Raw genomic sequence first — 21,499 nt, 5'->3', positions numbered from 1 at the left:
TCCCTGGTTCTTGCATATTTAGTTTAAACCTGCCCTTTTCCCCCCTCCCTGTCTTTTGGGAAGATTCAGCAGTTGAAATTAGTCCTCTGACCCTCTGGTGTAGCTTGTAAAGATCCCTCTGCTGCATGTTTAAGCTGTTCCCCCAAATATTACCTGCTTTTTCTGACCCCTACACCACTCAGCTCCTGTGCAGTGATTCTCAGTCTGTTTTATTTTGCTGGAGAAATCCTGCCCAGCCCCAGGAGATGCACCAAAATCAGCACTCAAAGTTTGGGGAGATGAAATTTGGCTGAGCATCGCTTGTTGTGAGGCTGGAAAAAGAAAGAGAGGAATATTTGCTGAGCTGCCTGGTGCAGGATGATTCCCTTTGATGTTGCTTTGTCCAGGTTAGCTTTAAACATGCCAAATGATGGGTTTTCCTGAGGGAGAGCCTGGCTGGGCTCCTTGGCAGTGTGCTTGGGCTGCAGCTCTGTGCTCAGCCACTTTGGCCACTCCATGAGCCACCTTAAGGTTTTCCTTCTTTTGCAGCATGCAAGAATTTGGGTAGAGGCTTTTAAAAATACTGGGTATTACAAATCTGCTTCTAGAGACTCACCAAACACCTCCTGTGTGTCCCTAGAGAGGAGGCAGAGGAGTGCGTGCACTTCAGTGCCTCAAAGTGCACCAGCATGAAGGAGTTTGAAACCCCAAAAATGTCCAGCAAAGCCATAATATCTAGGATATTATGTGATAATATCTGGGAGCAAAGAGCCGTGCTCCTGTAGTGCTGCTCTCCTGGACACTTCCCGGATTTGTGAGGACAGTTCAGGGTGTAGGAGCAGCTCCTCCTGCGGTCTCCTGGCAGGTCGAGCCCTGATTAAGTGAACGGAAGTTCTGCCGGCATCAGGGCAGCACGATTTGGCCATTAAACATCTAATTTGGTAGAGTCTTGCTCAAGCCCTGCAGGAAACTTTCTTTTTTTCCTCAGGCTCCTTTATTTTTAAAAAGGATTTAGGGTGCCTGATGAGCTGAGTGTTTAGATGAGAGTGTGGTTGTATTTTGAGGAAGAGGGTGGCTTGAAACTGTTGCCAGTCCTAATAATTTTATAGAAATGGTGCAGGACATCCGAGTGCAGACGCTTTTTTCCCCCCACTATTGTCTGCTGGCTGACATGATTTTTCACTATTAATATAAAAAAAGATGTTTAGTCTTATTTTTGGAGCTACCTAGACTTCACTGAAATGACTGTGTGCCCTTCACAGGCAGGTAGCCCAGCACCTCCAGCAGTTAGAGAAACACACAAATAATGCAAATCTCAGAGACTCCAGTGTGGGAAGCAAGGAAAAAGGAGTAAAGCAAAGGCAGTTTGAGTAAGTACTGCCAACAGGAAAGTGCAGCTAAGCCAAGGGAAGGATTTGAAGGGTTTGAGGAAGGAGCAGAATTGCTGAAGGCAAGGAGAATAAATCGTTAATCTGAGAACTCTATTACACAGGGAATGCCCTGAGGAAAAGAGCAGAAACTCCATTTAATAGTGAAAAGGCCAAACCAGTGCTGCCAAGCCAGGCTCTGCTCTGCCCAGGGACTGGAGCCACAGCCCCTGCTCACTTCCAAGATGCTGCTATTTTTGCAACTTGCATCTGCCGGTGTTGCAGAGGCTTGTTTAAACCCGCCAGAGCAAAGGGAGCTTTGCTCACGTGAACCCTGGGTCAGGCTGTTGGGTTTGGGTTATTTTCTGGTTTATTCTCAGTCTTACAGGACCGGTGTCCCCAAGAGAGCGGGGTTTCACTTAATGCTGCCTCGCCTGTCGCATGGAGCACGAGTCCCAAATGATTTTACTGCTGCTTCACAGAGCTTTGTCTGGCATCGCCCACGGTGGATTTTGGCTTATAGAGGTTATCACTGGTTTGACAGGTTTGTGTGGTTTGACTGCAGGAGCTGAGCTTTCATGTCAATCAGCCCTCCAGTCCCCGAACTGACCCATAAATGCAGGAACCAGCAGCAGCATTTAGCGGGAGGCAGCGCTTTCCCACGGTTATGGGACGGAATGGGGGAGCCAGGTGGCTTCTTGTTTTCTCCAGATCTGTTTTTTTTTTAAGGTTTGGACAAAAAACAAGATTTGTTTGACGTGTATGTGTGATGTTTATAGTATAGCTGGAGAGCTGAACAGTCAGTTGAGGACTTGGGCACATGCAGCAGATTTAAGTCAATGCTGGCTAGTTTTTAAATCTGAGCAGGAGATGGTCATAATCTGTTGCCTGTTGGGTTTTTTCCCATTCTAAGAGCTGGCTTATCCCTACTCATTCTGGGCTGGATCGTAAGCTTGCCTTTATCTAGTGACTATTTCCATATCTGATTGCTTGTTAGGAGCTAGGTATGAAATGTGTTTCGACAGACACTCCGGAGCAGTCCCTGGAGGCAGCGTCACTGCAGGTCTCTGGGAGTCTGTTCAACTTTTATTTTTATGATGGAGACTGCCTTAATTCATGCAGCGTTCAGGGAATGGCTGGAAAAACCTTTGTTTAGAGTGGGAGCAGGAGCCAGGAAGAAATGGTGAGCGGTGATCCCACAGTTAAAGTGCAGCACGGAGAGGCTTGGGTTCAGTTCCTGGGTCTGCAAGCAATTTTCTGAAGCAGGACCTTGACCTTAGCACGGCTTTGTGTGTCAGCAGCTTGCATCCGACAGGACAATAGCGATTTCAGAGGTTTCAAAGCATTTTAAAGTGTAACTATCATGCCTTTTATTGGGCTGGGCAGTGGCATTTTTGTAAGCTAAGCTTAAGGTTTTAGAATAAGGCGTATTGAATTTCCTCGGCGTGCTCCCGGCCGAGGGATTCCCATCTCTGCTGGCTGCAGCAGGACTTGGGGTATTGAAGGAGAACATTCACAGGTGGCCAGAAGACCGTGTAGAAGAACCACCACTTGCAGATCTTCAAAGCCAAGAGCCAGTTTTCCTTCCTCGCCTCGTTAGTGGCAGCGGGATGCCGCAACCTGCCGGCGGGATGCCGCGTAACCATCCCTTCCACCAAAAAAAAATCCCCAAAAACGCTGGAAAGTGCTGCTAAGCGTCCCGGAGGGGTGGCTGAGGAAGGCTGCAGCTCGGACCTGTTGCAGGCTGCGGGGGGAGCGGGCATTGTGCGAACAGATGTGCCGGCCCCATCCGTGCGCTGCCCGCGGCGCCAGGTGCAGCCATTGTTCCCATTGAGCCCGCGCCCGCATTGTTCCGCCAGCAAATTAGCATTAAAAACCCATCCCAAACCCCCACGTCCCTCAACTGCAGGTGACTGTTATTGGCCCCAGCTGCCACCCTTGTGCTTGATTACTTCCATATGGGGCTGTGGCAAGATGTAGGAGCCACTTATTGATTTTTTTTTTTTTTAATATTTCCCCCCCCTTTTTTTTTTTATTCCCACCCCACGCAGACCCTTCAGCTTCAACAAAACCCTGAAATCTATTAAGCCCCCCATAGGCTCCAGTTGCTGTTACAACTGGGATGAACATTTTACAAGCAAAGCTAATTACACCCTCTCTGCTTTCTTCCTTTCTTCAGCCCCCACCCCATAAATGTAAAATAACCAGAGGGCAATTGGTAGTAAATTAAATCTTTGCAGTGTCCTGAGAGGAGGTTTCCTTGCTAGCCGGAAGAAGTCTGCTGGCTTCAGATGTTTTGTTATTTGGGTTTGGGATTGTTTTCTGGCTTTTCTTTTTTTTTTTTTAACTAGAAAATGGGCATGCTGCTGTGACACACCTATTAAAGGGACACACAGATCCCAGCCTGGGTCTGGATAGAAAAGGAAAACATGATTAAGCAAGTAGGATGTTAATTTGTGACCGCAGTCAGCTGTTGAGGAGCCAAGGAGAAACTCCATGCCAACTGAGGTTACACATTTCTAGGAACAATGTGATTTTCTTCTGGTACAATTTATCTACGGGGCGGCAGGTTCCATGAAAGTCCAAAACTCCCAAAGTATCCCCTGGGGTGGTGCTGCCATGGAGCATCCTGGGTTCTCCTGGAGACAAGATGGGCTGCAGTTGGTAAGGGGAGGGAGCATCCCTTGCTGCCCTACCTGGGAAATGCACGGAGCATCTCCGGTGGGGAGCACAGGTGGGGCACGTCCTGTGATGTGGGATCGGCCCACACAGTCCTGACCTACTTTGTGCCAGGCAGGAATAGAGGAGCCTGGCAGCTCGTGCCCACGCTGGAGGCATCGGGCAGAGCTTCCCTCTGTGCCCCTGCCCCAGCAGCCTGGGTGCCAAAGCCCTGTCCCAGGCCTGAGGTGGGTCAGTCACACCTCTCTCGGGTTTCTCTTACCCAGTTGGGAGCCCTAAAGGTTGTGCTGGTGAGGTTTGTGCTGGAGGCTCCTGGCAGAGCAGCTCGTGAGGGGATGGTGGTCCTTGGAGCACCACAGAGATGTTCCTGCTGCTGCCTGGGCCTCATGGGGCTGCTGAGGGTGAGAGCTTACCAGAGCCTTGTAAGCCTCAGCTGTTACAGCTTGGGAGGCTGTTCCTCAGGAAATCATCCCCTTTTGTGTCTTTGTGTTCTTGGTGGTGCCCCAGCAGCCACTTGCACAGGACCTCTCTTGTTCCTGCTGGAGAATCACTGAGCAGTTTGTGCAGACACTTGCCTGTGCAGGCAGTGGTGCTGCAGTGTCCCATCGTGGTGCAGATGCAGGAGAGCAAACCTCTAGCTGGAAATGATCCTAGAGATGTCCCTCTCTGCTCACAGAGACATGGAAGATATAAAATGTCACTGTGCATTATGAATATTCAGCAGAGTCTCATGGCTAGTCTGGAATTAGACACTGCACTTGAGACTTTGCTCAGATACAAAAGTCTTTAGGGACAGCTGGAGTTTGGTTGGTTGATCTCAAGATTACAGATGTAAACTTATTTAGGGATGGGGAGTGGACTTGCCTTTGTGTCTTGGCATTGGTGCTCCACCATTTGTCACATTGACCTTCACCATGAGTTCCATCCTCCCTTTGACAGGTGGGACCTGCCAGTGTAGATTGAGGATTTAAAATAAAAATTGTGGTTGCTATCTGAGAGGATGTGTTCAGCTGAACTACTTGGTTTATTTACTGCATGTCCCTCCTTGCTGATCCAGGCCTCTCCTGGCTTGGCTGCCTGGCATGGACCACCCAGATCTTCCTGGGAAGCATCTGTGCAGGTGCAGGGGTGGGGAAGGTGGTGAACTTCTGAAAAGATTCCAGCTCTTAGAGGTGCTGTGCAGCCTGGGGAGAGCCACCAGGTACTCCCTGGTACCAGGTACAGCGGGGCACAAGGTGGATGAAGGAGGCAAGGCAACCTCATGGAATATCTCGAGCGATTTTCCTCAGACTCGTTTTAAACCCTTCAAAGTCAAATCTCAAACTTAGGGGGTTTCTTCTCCCTAATTAAATTAACAGGCCATATGGTGTTTACTGTGAGCGCCTGCAATATGGAAGGAGCTACCTCCTGGATCACTTTCTTTTTTCAAAAGCTGCTGCTTTACCTGATGTCACTGTTCTGAAATGTTCTTTTCAGCAGCGGCGCAAGGGGTTATTTCTGCCACCTCGGTGCTGTTGGTGTCACCTTCTGATCCCAGGGTTGAGCTGTACCATAACCTGTTTCTGCAGCTTTCTTTGTTTTTTCTTGGTTTTTGTTAGGCCATTTTGCTGCTTAGTGGGGAGTGTGTATAAGTCAGGGTTTTTTCATGCTTTTTCACATGCAGGTGATGATTCTTGTTCTTGGAGCTGAGGAGAATAGAAAACAACTCAGGGTGGGTTTTTTGGGGTGTGCTGATGTTTTCTTTTAACATCTGCCACCATTTTTTTTCATTGAAGGTAACATGACTATCTCAGGAATATGTAAAATTGCAAGTTTTGTATAGTTTTGTTGTTTATTAATGGGCTGGTTTTGAAGATTTTTTTTTTACTTTGCATGTGCTGCTTTTATCTTTGCATGAAATGTGGAGGAGGAAGTGAAGACCTTGAGGAAGAAAAATCATTGGGTTTTTATAAGATCCTTGCACTTAGCTGAACAGGAAATAGGGTAAGAATCTCTAAACTTGTAGGAGAAGTCAAGGAATTGAAAGTCTTGGATTTTGCTGTCTGTTTTGAGCTGTCCTCACTCATTTAGTAGGGTTTTTTAGTAATCATAATTTGTGTGCGAGTGCACTTAATGTGAGCTCATCCTGCATCTCTCCAGTGGTATAATTTAACCTTTCTCTGAGATTTTTAACTCGTTGGTGCATCTTTTCCATGGGGCCTGGGTGACCCTTCATCTCCAGCCAGTCTCAGCTTGTTGTGGGGTGTCTGAGCTCCCAGGAACAGATCCATTTGTGGTCGCTGAAAACACCCTGCCACATTAGCATATTCCTGCAACGTATGCTCCAAGGGTGTTTCTTTGCAGAGAAGCCTCTCTAAAGATAGCATCGTGAAGTTCTGTGTTGTCAACCAGGGACACTTGATCTAAAAAACAACATTTGATACACAGACAAGGTTTGCAAGTGCCATCTGGATTCTGGGAGATGAGCTAGGTTGTCTCTGTTTTGCATACACTCACCAGGAAAAAAAAAAAAGTGTGTGCAGGCGGATGAATTCTTCAGGATCACCTGAGCAGAACTGTTTAGTCCACAAAAGTGTCCTCAGTGACATGGGACACCTGTGTAATGCCATACCACTGGGTATCATGTCCCTCTGGACCTTCTTAGGGTGCTGGAAATAATTCTGTAGTTCAGTGAGGTATTATTGAAACCCAGGTGGAATCAGTTGACATTTTCTCACACCAGTAATATTTTAATCTCCTTTCCAGCATACTGCAAGGCAGAACCTGTAAATGATGCAAAGCCCTGCAGAAATGGACATCTTTTTAGGGAGGTGGGGATGCAGGGAACACAGATGTCTTTGTCTGGCTGCAGTTCTGACTGGTGGAGAGGCTGTCCTCAAACCCACGCCAGCGCTGAGAGGAACCTGAACACCATGAAAACCTAAAGTAGCCCTAAAGGGTTGAACAGCAAACTCCCTGTCCACATCTTCCCAGGGACATGTAGCTTACAGAATGTATTTTCCTTCAGGGCCTATTTCTTGACTTTCTAGTTATCCTCTCATATGCAAATCTAATTTGCCTAATGGGCTGCTGAGTGTAATTGAAAGGCAGCCTGCACTTACACGATAGTGAAAAGTCTCACCTGTGCCCAGGCACAGATGGGGCTCTGCCTCACTGCTGCATCATTAAAGGAAATTTATAGGCACTGTGTCACAGGCTTTGCTGTGTCCAGGGGAGGAAAAGGGCAGTTTAAAACAAACTTGGGGGTTTGCTGGGTTGTTTTGTGCTCTGGTCTCACAATTTTGACAATTGACCTTTTTGTGGTTTTGTTTCTCCCCTGTGCTCCAGCTGATGGGGAGCAGGTTAATGCAGGTTACTGGTAACTGCTGGAGGACAGCCCTAAGAATGGTGAATTGGAAAGGCTTGTCTGTGCTGTGTTGCTGTGTGATGGGTTGAAAGCAAGTGCAGCAGCAGCTGAGCCAGCCTTCAGTCCCTGCATCACTGAATCTCCTGAGGTTATGCATGGAAATTCTCCACCTCTGCTGCCCACGAGAGGGAGGGGAAGGAGGCACAACAGAAACAGTCACTGCTGTCCATCCATCTCTGCTGGGAGCAGACCAAGAAGTTGTGGATCCTCCATCCCTGGCAGTGTTCATGTTCCAGTTGGACAGGGCTTGGAGTAGCTTGGTCTGGTGGAAGGCATTCAGGGGTTTGGAACAGAGCCATCTTTAAGGTCCCTTCCAACTCAAGCCATTCCATGATTCTAAATAGTGAACTTTGATGGTTCTCCTGTCCATCCTGATCTCTCTGTGCCTGGACTCTGCAGGTAATGCTGGCTCGTGGGGCTCCAGGTGTGTAGGGACACCTCTTACCCCTACACCCCTCCAAAACACACCCCTAAATGTGTTCCTCCTGTGCTTCCAGCTCTGGGGGATGGTGGAAATTCCCCACAGGCTGGTCTGGCTTGGGGCACAGAGGAAGAGCCATTTGTGTAGCAGTGTGAGGAGTGTTTTTAAGAGGCAGAATTGTCATCTTGGCAGGGCTCCTGTGTGTGCCATTGATGGCAGGGACTATTAGCTGGGCAGCACTGAATGCACTTAGCGCCCAAGTGAATAAAGTGAGCTCTCCACAGAGCCAGGGAGCTGGGGACTCATTAGTGAGGCTTGGCTACCTCAGCAATATCAGCAGGGCAGTGAGAGGGGTGTTGGCATGGGCAGCACTGCCAGCACCGTGCCAGGGCTGCCTGGGAAAGCCACCCTGGCTCTGGGGCAAGGGACACTCCTGGTCACACGGTCTCAGGGTGGGTCCGGTTGGAAGGGACCACGGCGGGGCCTCTGGTCCCACATCCCTGCTCCAGCTGGGTCATCCCAGAGCACGTGGCACAGGGTTGTGTCCAGACACTTCTGGAATACCTCCAGTGAGGGAGGTATTTGCCTTCCCTGAGTTATCCCACACAGTGAAGAAGTGTTTCATGTTCAGGTGGAACTTCCTGGGCTTCAGCTCCTGCCTGTTCCTCTTGTCCCACAGAGCAGAGTCTGCTCCCTGCTCTGACCTTCCCTGCAGGCACTGGCAGAGGGATGGAGTCCCCTCTGGCACTTGCAGGAGGTTGTAAATAATGAGGATGAAAGAAATTTCCCAAATCTTTCCCAAGTTCCTCCTTGATTTCTTGGACAACTTGCCCAGTTTTGGATAAAGTCTGGTGGAGCTTTAGCCCTGGAGCTGGCTGGCAGTGGTGAGCTCCTCTCTTCAGCCTCCATCTGGAGAAGGGAGACTGTGTTGGAGTCTGCTTTATATTTGGAAATGGTATGACTTCAGGGACCCAAGGGGGATGTTTTTCTGTATCCTTCCTTGATTGCTTCATTTTGTGGTAGAACTTGGTTAGTGGTTTGTTTTGCACTGGATTTGGTTTGTGTTTTGTTTTTGCTAAAATGACCATTGTTTTCATCTGAACTGGCCCCTCTGACTATGACTATTCTGGACTGCTTCCTTCTCCAGATGGTCAGGATTTCTACCTGGTCTGTGCTTAACAAACAGGTTTATTGTTAGTTTTGATGTTTATTTTCTAGTTTAATATAGGGTTTTGTAATAGCTTTGGGTATCCTTGGTATTATTTGTGCCTCTCTGCGGTCACGTTGGTTGTTATGGATTAAATGTGGTTTTCTGCCTTGAGATCTCACTTCTTTCAGAAGTGACCTTGCTTTTTTTAATTGCTGTTATTTACAGTTATTGGTAGTGGTGCTTGAGCTGCTGGCACTGCTGCTTTGTGTCTGCCTGGTATGCAGAGACTTTTTTATCCCAGTTTGTGTTTTACTCATTTGGAGTACTCTCTACTCACTGGATACCCCTACCCTTAAACCCCAGACCTGCTGCTCCTGCTCTCATTAGCCCAGGTCCCTGTGTGCTCAGTGATATTCGTGATGCTCTAAGAAATCCAGATTTGCTCACTACTGGTTCTTTCCTGAGGTCAGTGCTGATTTTAAGGTTGATTTATAGTGTTTGGGACCAAACCATCAAGCAGTAGGGTTTGGAACATGGAGGTCAGCAAAAGGGATGTCTTTTTAAATGGTTTTCAAGCTTGACTTTAAACTCCTCCTGTGTGTCTTTAGTAATCAGCTTTAAAGCTCCCAAATCTTCAGTCACTGGGTGATTTTAAGGTGGGTTTGAACTCATCCTTTTCTTTTGAAAGATTTAATGATTTTTCAGGCTGTTCCCCTTTTTCCTTGCGTTGCTTGAACTTCTGAGGTGCTCCAGGCTGTGTCTGCCCTGCTGTGCAGATCCCTGGTGTGTGTCAGTGTGGGATGGGGACCTGTCCAAGTCATGGACAATGCCTGTGTTTGTTGTACCCAGTGAGGCAGGATCACTGTGGTCCAATCCAATCTCGGGGATGCCTGGGGGTAAGGACACATCTGCACAGACAAGGCTGTCTCTCCTGAAGGATCTGCTGTCGCTGAAGGATTTCTGGGTTCTCTGATGACAAAAAACTGGAGTAAACCTTGCTGTCCTCCTAACAATCTGTGGGAGCTTTTGTACAGACCATGCACATTTCTGTAGGAGCTTGTCCTGCATGTGGCCAAACTCATTCCCAGCAGCTAAATGGGAGCAGAGGCACAGGGGTGGGCAGGATGTGAAGTGCCAAGAGCTGTGGGATTGGGATCTGAGCTCTGCTGGCACTGTGATAAGGGGTATCACACCACCCTCAGCTGCTTGGGTTTAAAAATTAGCCAGGGAGTGCAGTGGCCTCTGCTTGATGGGCTGCTTTTCTGAGAGCCAAAATGATTGTCCTCGGAGAGGCAGGGATTGATCCCAGTGAGCACAGCAGGGACTGCTGGTGGGAAGCCTTCAGCAAAGGGGCTCACTGTCCTGACCCAGAAACAGCATCCATCTCAGCGCCTCCTAAATTTCTTATGGGATTGGCTAGAAAACGTCCTCCTTTTCCACAGCTCTTCCTACTGAAACTGAGAGCTGGGATATAAAACACAAGGCAGTGGAAAGGGAGGCTCGCTGACCTGGTGACCGTCGCTTTTGGGGTGAACCAGACTCACAGTGCAGAAGCTGCAGGATTCCCCTGGGAAGGGGGTTCTCCTGGGGAAGCCATGGGAATGCCAAACCTGCAGTGCTCACCTGGATTTCCTGGAGCAGCTCAGCAGGGAGAAGGGCAGGGCTGCAGAGTGGGAGCTGTGGCCTCGCTGCGTGTGCTGTGCCGGCAGCTGTTGGCTCCTGCTGGGATCTGCTCTGTGCACATTGCCCTTTCCTCAGCTCTTCTGGTAAAGGGTAAAGACAGGCAGGGAGAAGGCTCAGAGTCCTAAATGGAGTTTGTGGAGTGGTGGTGGGATGAATTTGTGGCTTAAATCTCTTATGATGGATGTTTAAACCACAAACGCTGCTCAGACACCTCTGGCTGCAGCATCTGTGTAGAGGTTCTTGTACAGGAGAAGCTGCAGAGCAGCCAGAACCCCCTGGGAATGCTCCCCCTGGATGAGAGAACCCTATAACCCTCCCTGAGGCTTCTCCAGACTCCTTCCTGAGAAGCCCAGCAGTGGTGGTGGATCTGTGCTGGATCCTCCATGGGGAGCTGTGGGTTCCCTGTGCAGTTCCTTGGGTCACTCCTTGGAGCCTGCTCCAACAGCTCTGCTTTTCCCAAGCCTGTTTAAATCGGTGGATGCATTCTTATTGACTGTTTGGAGCTGCAGAGAGCCCCTTGGAGCTAATTAGTAATTAGAGGATGCCAATTAACCACGGTTCCCCAGGCTCTGCTGCTTTGCTGGTACTGCTAGGTTGGAGAAGGAGGGAACAAAATGGAGCCCAGTGCGAATGTGTTTCATCTGGAGAGCAGGAGAAGGGTGGAGCTGCTTGTTAAATAGCCAGCAATCCATGTTTTAAAAGGATTTATGAGGGCTAGATAAAATCATGTCCTAAAGGCTGTCTCGAAGACTCTGTTAAGGTGGAAAATGCTTTCTGAACTTAGAGCTTGTTTCACTGTGTTTCCCCTCTTTTGGACCTCCCAAAATTTTACAGGTACAACAGTTCCAGCTTTATTTACTCCATGGTGTTTAGCCTAAGCAGAATGAAAAACAGATTTGCACTCTCAAAATTACAGTGTTGAGTTGTTCTGTATAACCTGTGGGTTATACGCCTGCCCACCTTCGGAAATGTGCTCCCTAAACTGTGGCAGAATTTAAGGAATGCTCCTAAGGGGAACAGGCTTTTGCCAGGGGAGACTTGGTCATTCAGCCATGAGTTTCCCACTTGTTGGATCACTTCTTACTCTCTGGTGTAAACCTGGTGTTCACTGGACCCCAGAGGGGCGAATCTATAGCCTTGATGCTCTGGGCAGGGAGCAATTTCAGACCTTAGGGGAGTGTAACCCCTTAAAGCCAACTCTTAAAATAATTTTTTCTATCTAGGAAGGAGCTGAGATGGTAAAAGTGCTGCTTTTATTTAATTCTTTTTAATATAAGCATAATTAATTCTTGCTTCCACTCTACACAGCATTTACAAGTAAAACCCAAACTCTCTTTTGCCCCAACACCTCATTTCCCCACGGGCAGAAGCGCCGCAAAATAATCATTAAATAAAAAAGCCCAATCTTTGCTAGCAGGCTGTTGCTCCAAGCCTTTCTCCATGGTATCCCTTCTGTACGTGTTGTGTCTGGGCTCCACCAGCCCCAGGAGCCGTTAATCTTCCTGGTGTTTTCTTCCCTGCGGCAAATGAGACACAGATGTTCCCATCTGGAAACTTTGCTCCCGCCACCGTTGTTCTGCTCGAAGTCAGAGGCTTTGGAGAGCAGTGCAGCAGGCTTAGATTTTAAGAACTAATTTTTTTGCCATGATTGTGATAATTGCCTGTTTGATATCTGTAACTGCTTTCATTTTTCATTCTTGAGTGCTTTAGCCCAAGGAGTAAATAATGTGGAGGAGGAAATATTTCTTAATATTGTTACAGGAGTGGGTGATTTAAAAAAAAAAAAACTAGTCTTGATTCTGTAATGTTAAATGGAAGAAGGAATTAATGAAAAATTACCAAAATACTTAGCAGTAACTAAGGAAATGAATTAGTGAGCAACTCTGGCTTTGCTGAACAAGTGCCCTGTCCCAGGTTATAACCCAGCCAAAGGGGTGGTTTGGGGAGGCCACATCACTCCCCTCAGTCCCTTTTAGGATAGCTTCCTATCCTAAAACTGCATTGCAGGCCTTGGGTTCCAGGAATGTATTCTCCTGGGCTATATTCCAGGAGTGCATGCCTCCCTCCAGGGTGGCTGTCTGTGAAGAGGACAGAGCAATCAGCTGGTGAGGATGAGGATGGTTCCATGCTCCACGGGCTCCCTGGCAGAGCTCACAGCATCCCTTTGAGACAGTGATGAGCAAAAGCTGCTGCCAGGGACATCGAGGGATGAACTTGGGGTCCCCAACATTTATTTGTAGGGATGCTAGCAGTGTGGGAAGGTGTGGTGTGGTGGCTAGAGCAGCAACAGCTCCTGGGTGGAAATGGCTGTCAGGGTAACTATTCCCTGCCTCCTTCATGGGAAGGAGAGCAGGAGAGTGGGGATGGTTTGTGTTCCTGTAGAAGTGACATGACCAGAATTTGGGGGCTTGATGCACAACAGCTCTGGGCCGTGTTGGATGTGATGGTTTGTGGGGTGAATCCCACCCCCAGGGTTTGGTCCTGGCCTGAGTGTGGCCCCAGAGGAAAGCAGAGCTCAGGAGGCAGGAATGCCATGCAGGCAGGTTTGTGCTCTGACATGGCCATGGCAGAGCTGGAGCTGCAGCCGCCTTGTCTGGCTGGGAACTGCTCCGAAATCCAACCTGTGCTACCGCTGAGTTCGGAGAGCCAGGCACATTAATAGGATTTTATAAAAATCACTGAAGGGCAGGATGGATAAAGATCTGCAGTCTGCCTTCAGGAATAAATTATTAATCTTATTTCCCTTATTAACTGCTTTCTGGACTGCTTGCGAACGATAACATACTTTGCTCTTTCAAGTTCTTCTATCTGAGTTTCACATTGAATTGAGATTTAAAGTGAAACAGCTGTGTGTGGGAGAGGACTAGATGGCAATGGAGATACACGCGTTTATTTTTGATTTATAAAATGCCTATCCCAGGCTCAGCAGCTCCCTCCTGTGTGATGCAAGGCTCTCCTGAGAGGGGCCGAGTCCTCTCCACTCCCACAGCATCTTACAGCTCAGGAGCCGGGATGTGCCATAAAACACAGCTAAACAGGGTAAAAATAGGCTGATCACATGGGGTGGAGGAAATATCTGTACAGTGACATGAGTTACCCACTGCCACTGATGCTGTAGTAGCATCTTGGCCAGCTCCATGGCGTTGGAGGGAGGAGGATGGAGAGGGACCTCGTGTGACCAGCCCTTGCTGGTGACCTGGTTATGCCACACACTCGTGTCCCCCAGTGCTGGCTGTAAATCACCTTTTGTTGACTCGAGCAAAGAAAGACCTCTAGAAACCACCCCACAAGCAAACAAATGTCAATATTTGTAGAGAGAAGTCATCTTGGCTACAGACCTCCCAGTTTCTCACTCTCCTCCAAACTGGGACAGACCCAACCATCCCTTTTTTTCTGAAAGCTGCTGTATTGGCTGCCTTGTTCCTGATGCTTATCTTCAGTCTTCCCCCTCCATCGCTTTTTGATGCAGCAATGCTGCAAAAAGATAAAATATTACTTTTCCCTTGATGAAGTGATTTGAGTTTGAGCTTGGGGGAAGCTGTCTGGAAGCAGGTGAGGGAGGGAATAGCAGTGGAGAAGCAGTAAATGGCATCTTCTGGAAGCCTGAGTAATGTTGCTGTTGCTTTGCATGTCGATCACCTCTCATCTGCATGCCTTGGAGAACTGTAAAGGTGCTCTACAGATGGCTTAGAGCCATCAAGGGGAGGGAAAGGCAACCTTGGAGCAGAGGAAAGATGTTAATAAAATTTAAATGTAATTCTTCCCATTTCTCAGTTCCTAAATGTGAAAAATATTAGCTTGGTGGAGACTGAAAACAGATGGTGAGCAGTTGGAGCAGATAAGCATGTTATTCAAAATAAACATTCGCCAAAGCTGGGGAGGTGGCGAACCATATTTCATTTCACCCTATTTACATTATCAGGTCAGGTTACACTGATGCTGCCTCTCGTCTGCATCCAGACGATCAACAGGGACCCTGTGACGAGCCAACTGCAGCACGTCCTCCTCGCTGGGGACGTCAGGGCTGCCATGCCTGGGCTTGGGCATTTCCCTGGCCTGCCCTCCAGCGTGGGACATGGAGCTGCTTGTGGACTTACAGAGCAGTTTGGGTCAGAGGAGGCTGTTAAAGGTCTGTCCCTCCTTCGTTTCCCTCTTTGCAATGGCCTCTCTATCTATTTAGCCAAGTTTGGGGTTGCTTTATCAAAAACCAGGGACTCTGATCTGTGTAAACGTGGGGAAAGAACTTCCAAGGACTGTTTGTAGGAAGGGGTTGTTTTGGTGGCTGTAGGCGATGTGATGAGTGCTCACCTGAGGTGTCAGGGCTAGTGGAAGCAGAGGTGTGGCTGATCTCCCTTGCTTTGAGGGATGTTTTGGGATGGGCTGGATCACCTTTAGGGTGTCTGTTCGTCCACTGGCTCTGGAATAAGCTCAGACTTGGCTCGTGCGTGACCAAAGAATTTCTCCTGCTGGACCTGACCTTGGCTGTTGTTACTGGGACAGTTCTCCGGTCCCTTGCTCTCAAGAGGCAGGTGTGAATTTGGGGCTTTTAACTTTTTGGGGTGAGGAGAAGCTTTTTAGGTTATGAATATGTTCTGCCTGTTCCAGATGAAAGTTGAAGACATCTGCTTTGATTAAACCTCTTCTTTCTGTCTGAAATCATTACATGCTTTCCCTCCTGAGACCAGACCACTGGGAAAACCCTTGTACACAGCTTTTTACTCAAAAATACTTTTGTTAATTTATAGGTTTGCAATGTAACCACTTAGTGGTAAAAGCCTTGACAAGGTCTGATTTTGAGCCTGTTCTCTTGTCCTGCAAGCTGCCAAAGGGAAAAGCAAAGCCTTACCTGGGCACAGCTGCCAGTGTTGCACGGCTGTTTCATGTTTCATGTGGTTTTCTCTTATTTTTCCCAAGATATTTCATGGTTTGACTTCTACAGAAAGCTAGAGAGCTCGAGTCTGGCACATGGGTTGGTGAGACACAGTTCTGACTCTTTGCAGCTTATTTACAAATGAGAGCTCCTACAAATCCTTTGGCAGGCAGGTTCATCCTTCCTCCTTAACTCTCGTGCCATGGAATCAAGGGTAATCATACCCATGCAGCAGGAATGGCTTGAAGATATCACTCAGGGAGGTGACTGGATTAAATTGTGCCCATGCGGACACTACAGTGTAAATTCATGTAAAGCAGCTCCATTTTCTGCTCTGTAGCAGTGTCTCTCCCTCTCTTCCCTTGGCCTCAGCAAATCCATGGCTCTGCCAGGAAATCTAGATCAAGGCTTTTTCTTGAGCAGAGTGGGGCATCTCCTGATACTGCCTTGAATTATATTTTGAACTTTGGGAAGAAGATAAAGAGGAGACCATTTGTGTCTGTGTGCTTCACTGTCACTCTTCTCCAGTTCCTTATCTTGTTTTTTTTGGGAAAGGTAACATCTAGTTCTCCTCATGCACAGTTTTAACTTCTTTTTCATCATTTAGTTTATTCTCTAATTGCCAAAGGAATTTAAGGATTAATTTAAATTCCAGTGTACTTGAGATACTCCCTAACTTGTTGCTGTTTCTTTTCTTCTGCCTTTTCCCAAGCCCACAAGCATAAAGAGATTAATAAAGCTTCTTTATACAGTTTACAGTGCAAGTAAATGCTGAGGTTACTCATCACAGCAACACTCTCTTTGTACTAAACACCATAGGTGGAAGACTTCTTTAAAGAAAATAAATAGGATGAGACCTGTCTGGAGTTGGTGTTGAAACTGCCCCTCTGAAATGTGCTGTGGTGTTGGAGAGCTGCGAGGGCAGGAGTGGGACCTCTCTGAGGATCACTTGGGACCCCAGATTTTCTCTTGGCGTCTTGTCCCGTTGTCTCACTTTGCTCTTTCTCCTCTCCAGAAAGGAAAACCATCAGCTGCACCTAATGCTGACATATGTTCCTTTTTAATTTGTTACGCCAGGATGGGAACTGGAGCAGCGAAGGAAATCTGCTGCACACCGACAGCCAGAGCGGAGGCAGATGAAGCCGGGGCCTTGCAGCGCACGGGGAGGGAGGGAGGGCTCCAGGTGTAGTCACAGCTCTGGGGCTTTCAGGTCTCTTGCACACCTGGGCTCCTTAAATGGGACACAGGAATATCTAGGGCAGGATCACAGGTCTGTGGCTGCAGCTGTCCAGGCTGAGATCTGGAACTCGGTACTGCCAAATGTGCCCTGCACAACCCGCTGCTGCTGGGAGGAGAGGGAGCTCCTGCATGGAGCCAAGACTAAAACAAGGTCTCTTCAGGTTTTCTTTTCTCTGAGTCATCTTCCCATGGGAAATTCCAGTGTGTCTGAGACTGGGAAGGCAGCTCTCCCACCCAGGTGTTCACAATGTTTTCCCATGTCACCCTGGGCAGGTCCTGGTGCAGAGCTGAGCACGTGTCACTGCAAAGTTTGGACATTTGGCAGCCAAAGTGTTGTGCCATAAACACATCTGGCCTGCTCCTGCAGGCACTGCTTGAGAAGTAACAACAGCATTTGTGTTTCTAATCCAGGTAAGGTTTGGAAGGAGGAGTTTTTGAAGGAAAACAGTGCAATGTTTCCAGTTTGGGCAGGTACCTGGTGCTTGGAGCATTCAGTCATTGACATCATTATTGTTAGAGTATCATCCAAAATCTATGATGGCATTTGACTCTTTAGGTGAGTGACACAGCTGAGTGACTTGCACACGTTTTGAGGAGCATCTCTGCATCCTCCCTGTGCATCTGAGGCAGTGCTGAAAAGCTGCTCTGAGCCAGTAAATATTTCTGAGTGGTGGAAGTGAAAGAATGAGACCAGGAAGACAGCCTTTCTCCAGGGAGCAGCTCACTGGCTCAGTTTTAGCCCCAGGTCAACTCAAGGCTGACTCAAGCCCTTGGTTTGCTCAGCTGATTCTCATTAAATGGACATGTTTAGGCTAAAAATGAAGAGCCTCAGAAAGATGGTTTTTATCTGCATTTATAGATGCCCCAGGTCATTAGCAGGAAGCTTTTAAATTTAACAATCCTGTTTGCTTCTTGTCTGTTGGAGTGGGCTTGGAAAGGAAGGTGTTGGCTTCTTGTGGGCTTCAGTTTTGGTGTCTCACACAGTAGCTGGTTTTATTTTGGGGTTATAAATTCTATGCGAAATTTATCTCCCTCCCTGTAAATTAACCAAATTAGTTCTGCTTTCTTAATGTGCCTTAAGAACATTTTAGGAAGGAATAGGAGAAAACTGAAGGATTTCATGCTCTCCAGAGTATGGCAATATCAGGTTGGCCATGTACACCTGGGAAGGGGGGTTTCATGGGAAGAGGGAGGAGAAGAGGAGGCAGGTGGGTGACAGTGGGTCCCTGGATGGCCATCAGGCAGCTGGCACCGAGTGCTGGAGAGGCACAGGTAGTGCTGTTTTGATAGAAAAATTTGGGTCATTTAGCAGTGTGTCCCTTTCTTGCCTGGGTGAGGGAACTCAGATTTTTTGTGGTAGAAATAAACCTCACTTTGTGTACAAAATCTCACTGTTTTGATGCATTTATTTAGAGAGGAAAGTCAGGGATTTTTCCCTGTTCTTGCTGATAAACTCACCTGCTGGAATAGGTACCTACATGTATAAATGATGTCATGTTCCTATATCAATGCATGGTTATTAATCTGAATATCATATTTGTGCATGGGAGTGACAGGGACAGTCTGCACATCAGGGTTCAATTGTATGGAAGCTGGATCACGTGTACAGTAGTTTGCAATATGGGATTAATGTAGTTATTATATGTTAAAATTAATAGTAGTTTCCATGGCTTCAGTATCTCCCCACTTCATGAAAGCAAAACCTAGAATATTTTTCCTTTTCTTGAAAGCAGACTTAGATAAATGAAGACACAAATGTTCTGGGACGTGGTTTTGTAGTGATTCCAACCTGTATTGACAGGGCAGGAAAACATGGATTTTCAGTGTGTATCATCCCTGCTTCCCCTTCCTGCAAACAGCAGAAAGAAATGCTGGGAATAACGAAGTTCATTTGTTACCTCGCTGGCATTCCCCATGACTTGCCATAAGGAAAATAAATGAGGCAGCTCGGTGGCAGAGCAGGTGCTGGGGCTGACAGAGCAGATCCCAGGCAGCAACACGAGGGCTCAGGTGCCAGTTTGTGTTTTCTCTGCTCTGGAAAGCAGCATTTTTGTTGTTGAGAGTCGAGAAGTACCAGGTTTGGGTTGTATTTCAGTGCAGAGTTTTGCCACCTATTAAGCGCTCTATGGGAATGCAGCATTTAATCGCTTTGCTCAGGCTCAAAAGCTGAGATTCTTGCAGCTGACAGACACTGGTAAGAACTGTGGATAACAAAAAAAAATTAGATGATAATGGTCCCAAGCCCAGCTTGGATCACTGGAGGGGTGGAAGCTGAGTTCCCTCACAGCCTGAGCTGGGGTGCAGCTGGACGTGCTGGGGACCCGGCCGCGTTCCTGGGTGGGACAAGCTGCTCACATCTCGTTAGTGAGTTAATTGAGTGAGGGGAGGGGCAGCTTGAAGAGCAGGGACAGCATCTCAGAGGTGTGATTTCTTTGGGGTCATGGACACTGGAGATGCTGGCAGTGCAATACAGAGCACCCCTGGAACAGGACTGGCTCCCACGGGAGCTGCGCTTTGGAGATCATTAGGCTTTGTCTTCTGAGTTGTCTGCATTTTAAAAACCAAAAATACCCCAAAACACCCTCACAAAAAAAACCAAAAAACAAACCATCTCTCAATTATATTAGGATGTTTCTTCCTTTTTTGTTTTGTGAAGCTGATCCCAGCCACTGGAGCTGGGAGTGTGGTCACACTGTTCCCCTGAGCTGGGACATCCCTCAAGGATGGGAAAGGAAGCTGCAGATTGAGCTGGTGATAGATTAGACACCAGACACTGCACTAGGAGTGGGGCTGAGTAGCTGATACCAGCTCACCTCTACAGCCCCAGGCCCATTCCAGTCACTTCTGGCACAGCCCAAGCCCAGATTATTTGTGTGGCTCCCAGAGGCTGTGATTCCTCTGGAAAGGCTCAGCGAGGTGTGTGTGGGCACATCTGGGGATCTCAGAGAGATCTGAAACAGGGGCAAAGCAAATTGACAGAAACCCTGAACAGCATATTTGGGTATGAAGGGTGAGGAGATGGAGTCAGGAGACTCGGGTGGTGAGCCCAGACACCACGGGCATGACCCCAGGTGCCTGTCCCCAGCTCGGGGCCCTCCAGAGCAGCGTGGGAGCCTTGCGTGACTTCCCCCAGCTCTTATCTTCACCCCTGCAACTGTTCCTGGCGTGCTGGGCGGGGAGATGCGTGTCAGTGACTGTCACTAAGCCTTGCCACCTTCTCTTGGTACAGTTGCTGGTGAGAAGAGGGTGCCAGTGATGCCCGGATCGCCCGTGGAAGTGAAGATACAGTCCAGGTCCTCTCCTCCCAACATGCCGCCGCTGCCCCCCGTCAACCCCGGCGGCCCCCGGCCCGTGTCCTTCACTCCGACCGCACGTAAGACCCCGGTGATGCTGCTTGTCCTGGGACCAGCTCTGGCCAGGAGGGAAGGCTCTGCTCATAGAACTCACTGGGGTGTCTCAGCCATCAGCCAGGGCATGGCAGGCGGTGCTGCCTGCCTGTGAGGGAGGGGGGACCGGGGCTTTCCTGCAGTTCTGTAGTGCATGTAGGACATAAAACAGGGTGTGTAATCCCCCTTTTCCCCCTGCCTGCTCCTGCCTTGCTCCTGGTGCTGCCTTGAGTCTTTCTCTTTGCAGGTGCAGCCTTGATTTCCACCATAAACTCCTTTAAAAAATTGAATCTTTTATCAGGTCAGCTTCAAGCAAGCCAAGAGCTGGGCTTTCCTCTTTATCTTTTGGAGGAGTTAATTCCCACTTTGCTGTATCTCACTTTGCAGGCACCATTCCTGCAGCTGAGATTAGAAAGTATTTCATTTTTTTAATTTCCCAGCCTTGAAAATTCCTTGCTGTCCATCCAAATTCTCTTTTCTCCATCTTCTCTTTATAATCTTTCCTATTAAGCCACAGTCAGTCCTGATCCTCCCCAGCTGTAGCGCAGCCTTGCACCCACTTCTAGCTGAGTGTTTCTCAGAGGTGACTCCATGGATGGAAAGGACCTTCAGCCTTTTCTCACAGCCTAAAAAGGGTCTTTTTTTTCCTTCTTTAGCCAACATTTAAGCCATTTAATGTCTTTTTAAAAGCATTGTTCCAGAGCAAAGCTGCTTTACTTTGTTGGGCATGGAGTTATCTGACCCCCACACACGGCATGTACTTATTTTCCATGCTCTCCTCACCCCTTTTCCCTGCACAGAGTGTTCCCTAGCTGGTTCTGCGTTGCTGTGCTGTCCATGAGGGTGTCTGGGCTATCTCAGAGTTCCATGCTGGCAGTGGGATTCAGAGATTTCCAGCCCAGCCTCCTGGAGGACACACTGTGATGTGCTGCGTGGTGCTGGCAGCAGCACTAATCACTGGGTTATCCCGCCAGACACATTGTCCCCATCTTTATGTGCTCAGGCGTTTTTAATGGCTCTCCTTTTGCTCAGGCAGAAAAAGACCATTAGCAAAGTGACAGAAATTAATTTTTCCAATGAGGATGCTTGGCATGCTGTTAAGGGCCAAGATGCCTGAATCTGCTGATTGCAGATGACTTAATTGCCTCTTTCCAGGATAGATGAGAGATGCGACCTGTGGTGAAGTTCCTTCTTGCTTTTTCATTTCTCAGTTGGACCAGAGGGTCCTGGTCACTCAGTGGGAGTGTGACCTGCCCTGTCAGTGCCCATGGCTTGGGCAGGTGAGGTGATGCAGCTGGAACAAAGCCATGCCTGCCCAT

General features: G+C 48.2%; 1 protein-coding gene across 21 annotated transcripts in view; it reads left to right on the top strand.

Moving 5' to 3' along the window:
- The window catches only part of CBFA2T2 (CBFA2/RUNX1 partner transcriptional co-repressor 2), a 57,276-nt gene that overhangs the window by 21,966 nt on the left and 13,811 nt on the right, over nt 1-21,499 (top strand). For 14 of the 21 annotated variants that reach the window (XM_088064517.1, XM_014261407.2, XM_088064522.1 and 11 more), the window contains one exon: nt 20,024-20,167. In XM_088064517.1, coding sequence (XP_087920643.1) covers nt 20,050-20,167 — 118 coding nt within the window. In that variant the 5' untranslated portion in view covers nt 20,024-20,049. Of the gene's footprint in view, nt 1-4,232; nt 4,253-11,409; nt 11,520-14,723; nt 14,815-17,075; nt 17,206-20,023; nt 20,168-21,499 lie in introns of those variants that run through there. The other 7 variants (XM_088064506.1, XM_088064505.1, XM_088064504.1 and 4 more) reach the window with 5 other exon arrangements.

The sequence above is a fragment of the Pseudopodoces humilis genome, chromosome 19, assembly GCF_049639895.1.
Source record: "Pseudopodoces humilis isolate 2021_Gansu_Grassland_sample_001 chromosome 19, ASM4963989v1, whole genome shotgun sequence".
In the NCBI taxonomy this organism is placed as follows: Eukaryota; Metazoa; Chordata; class Aves; order Passeriformes; family Paridae; genus Pseudopodoces; species Pseudopodoces humilis.
Note: the sequence above shows the minus strand (reverse complement) of the source record. Positions and strands in the feature narration are given on the sequence as shown.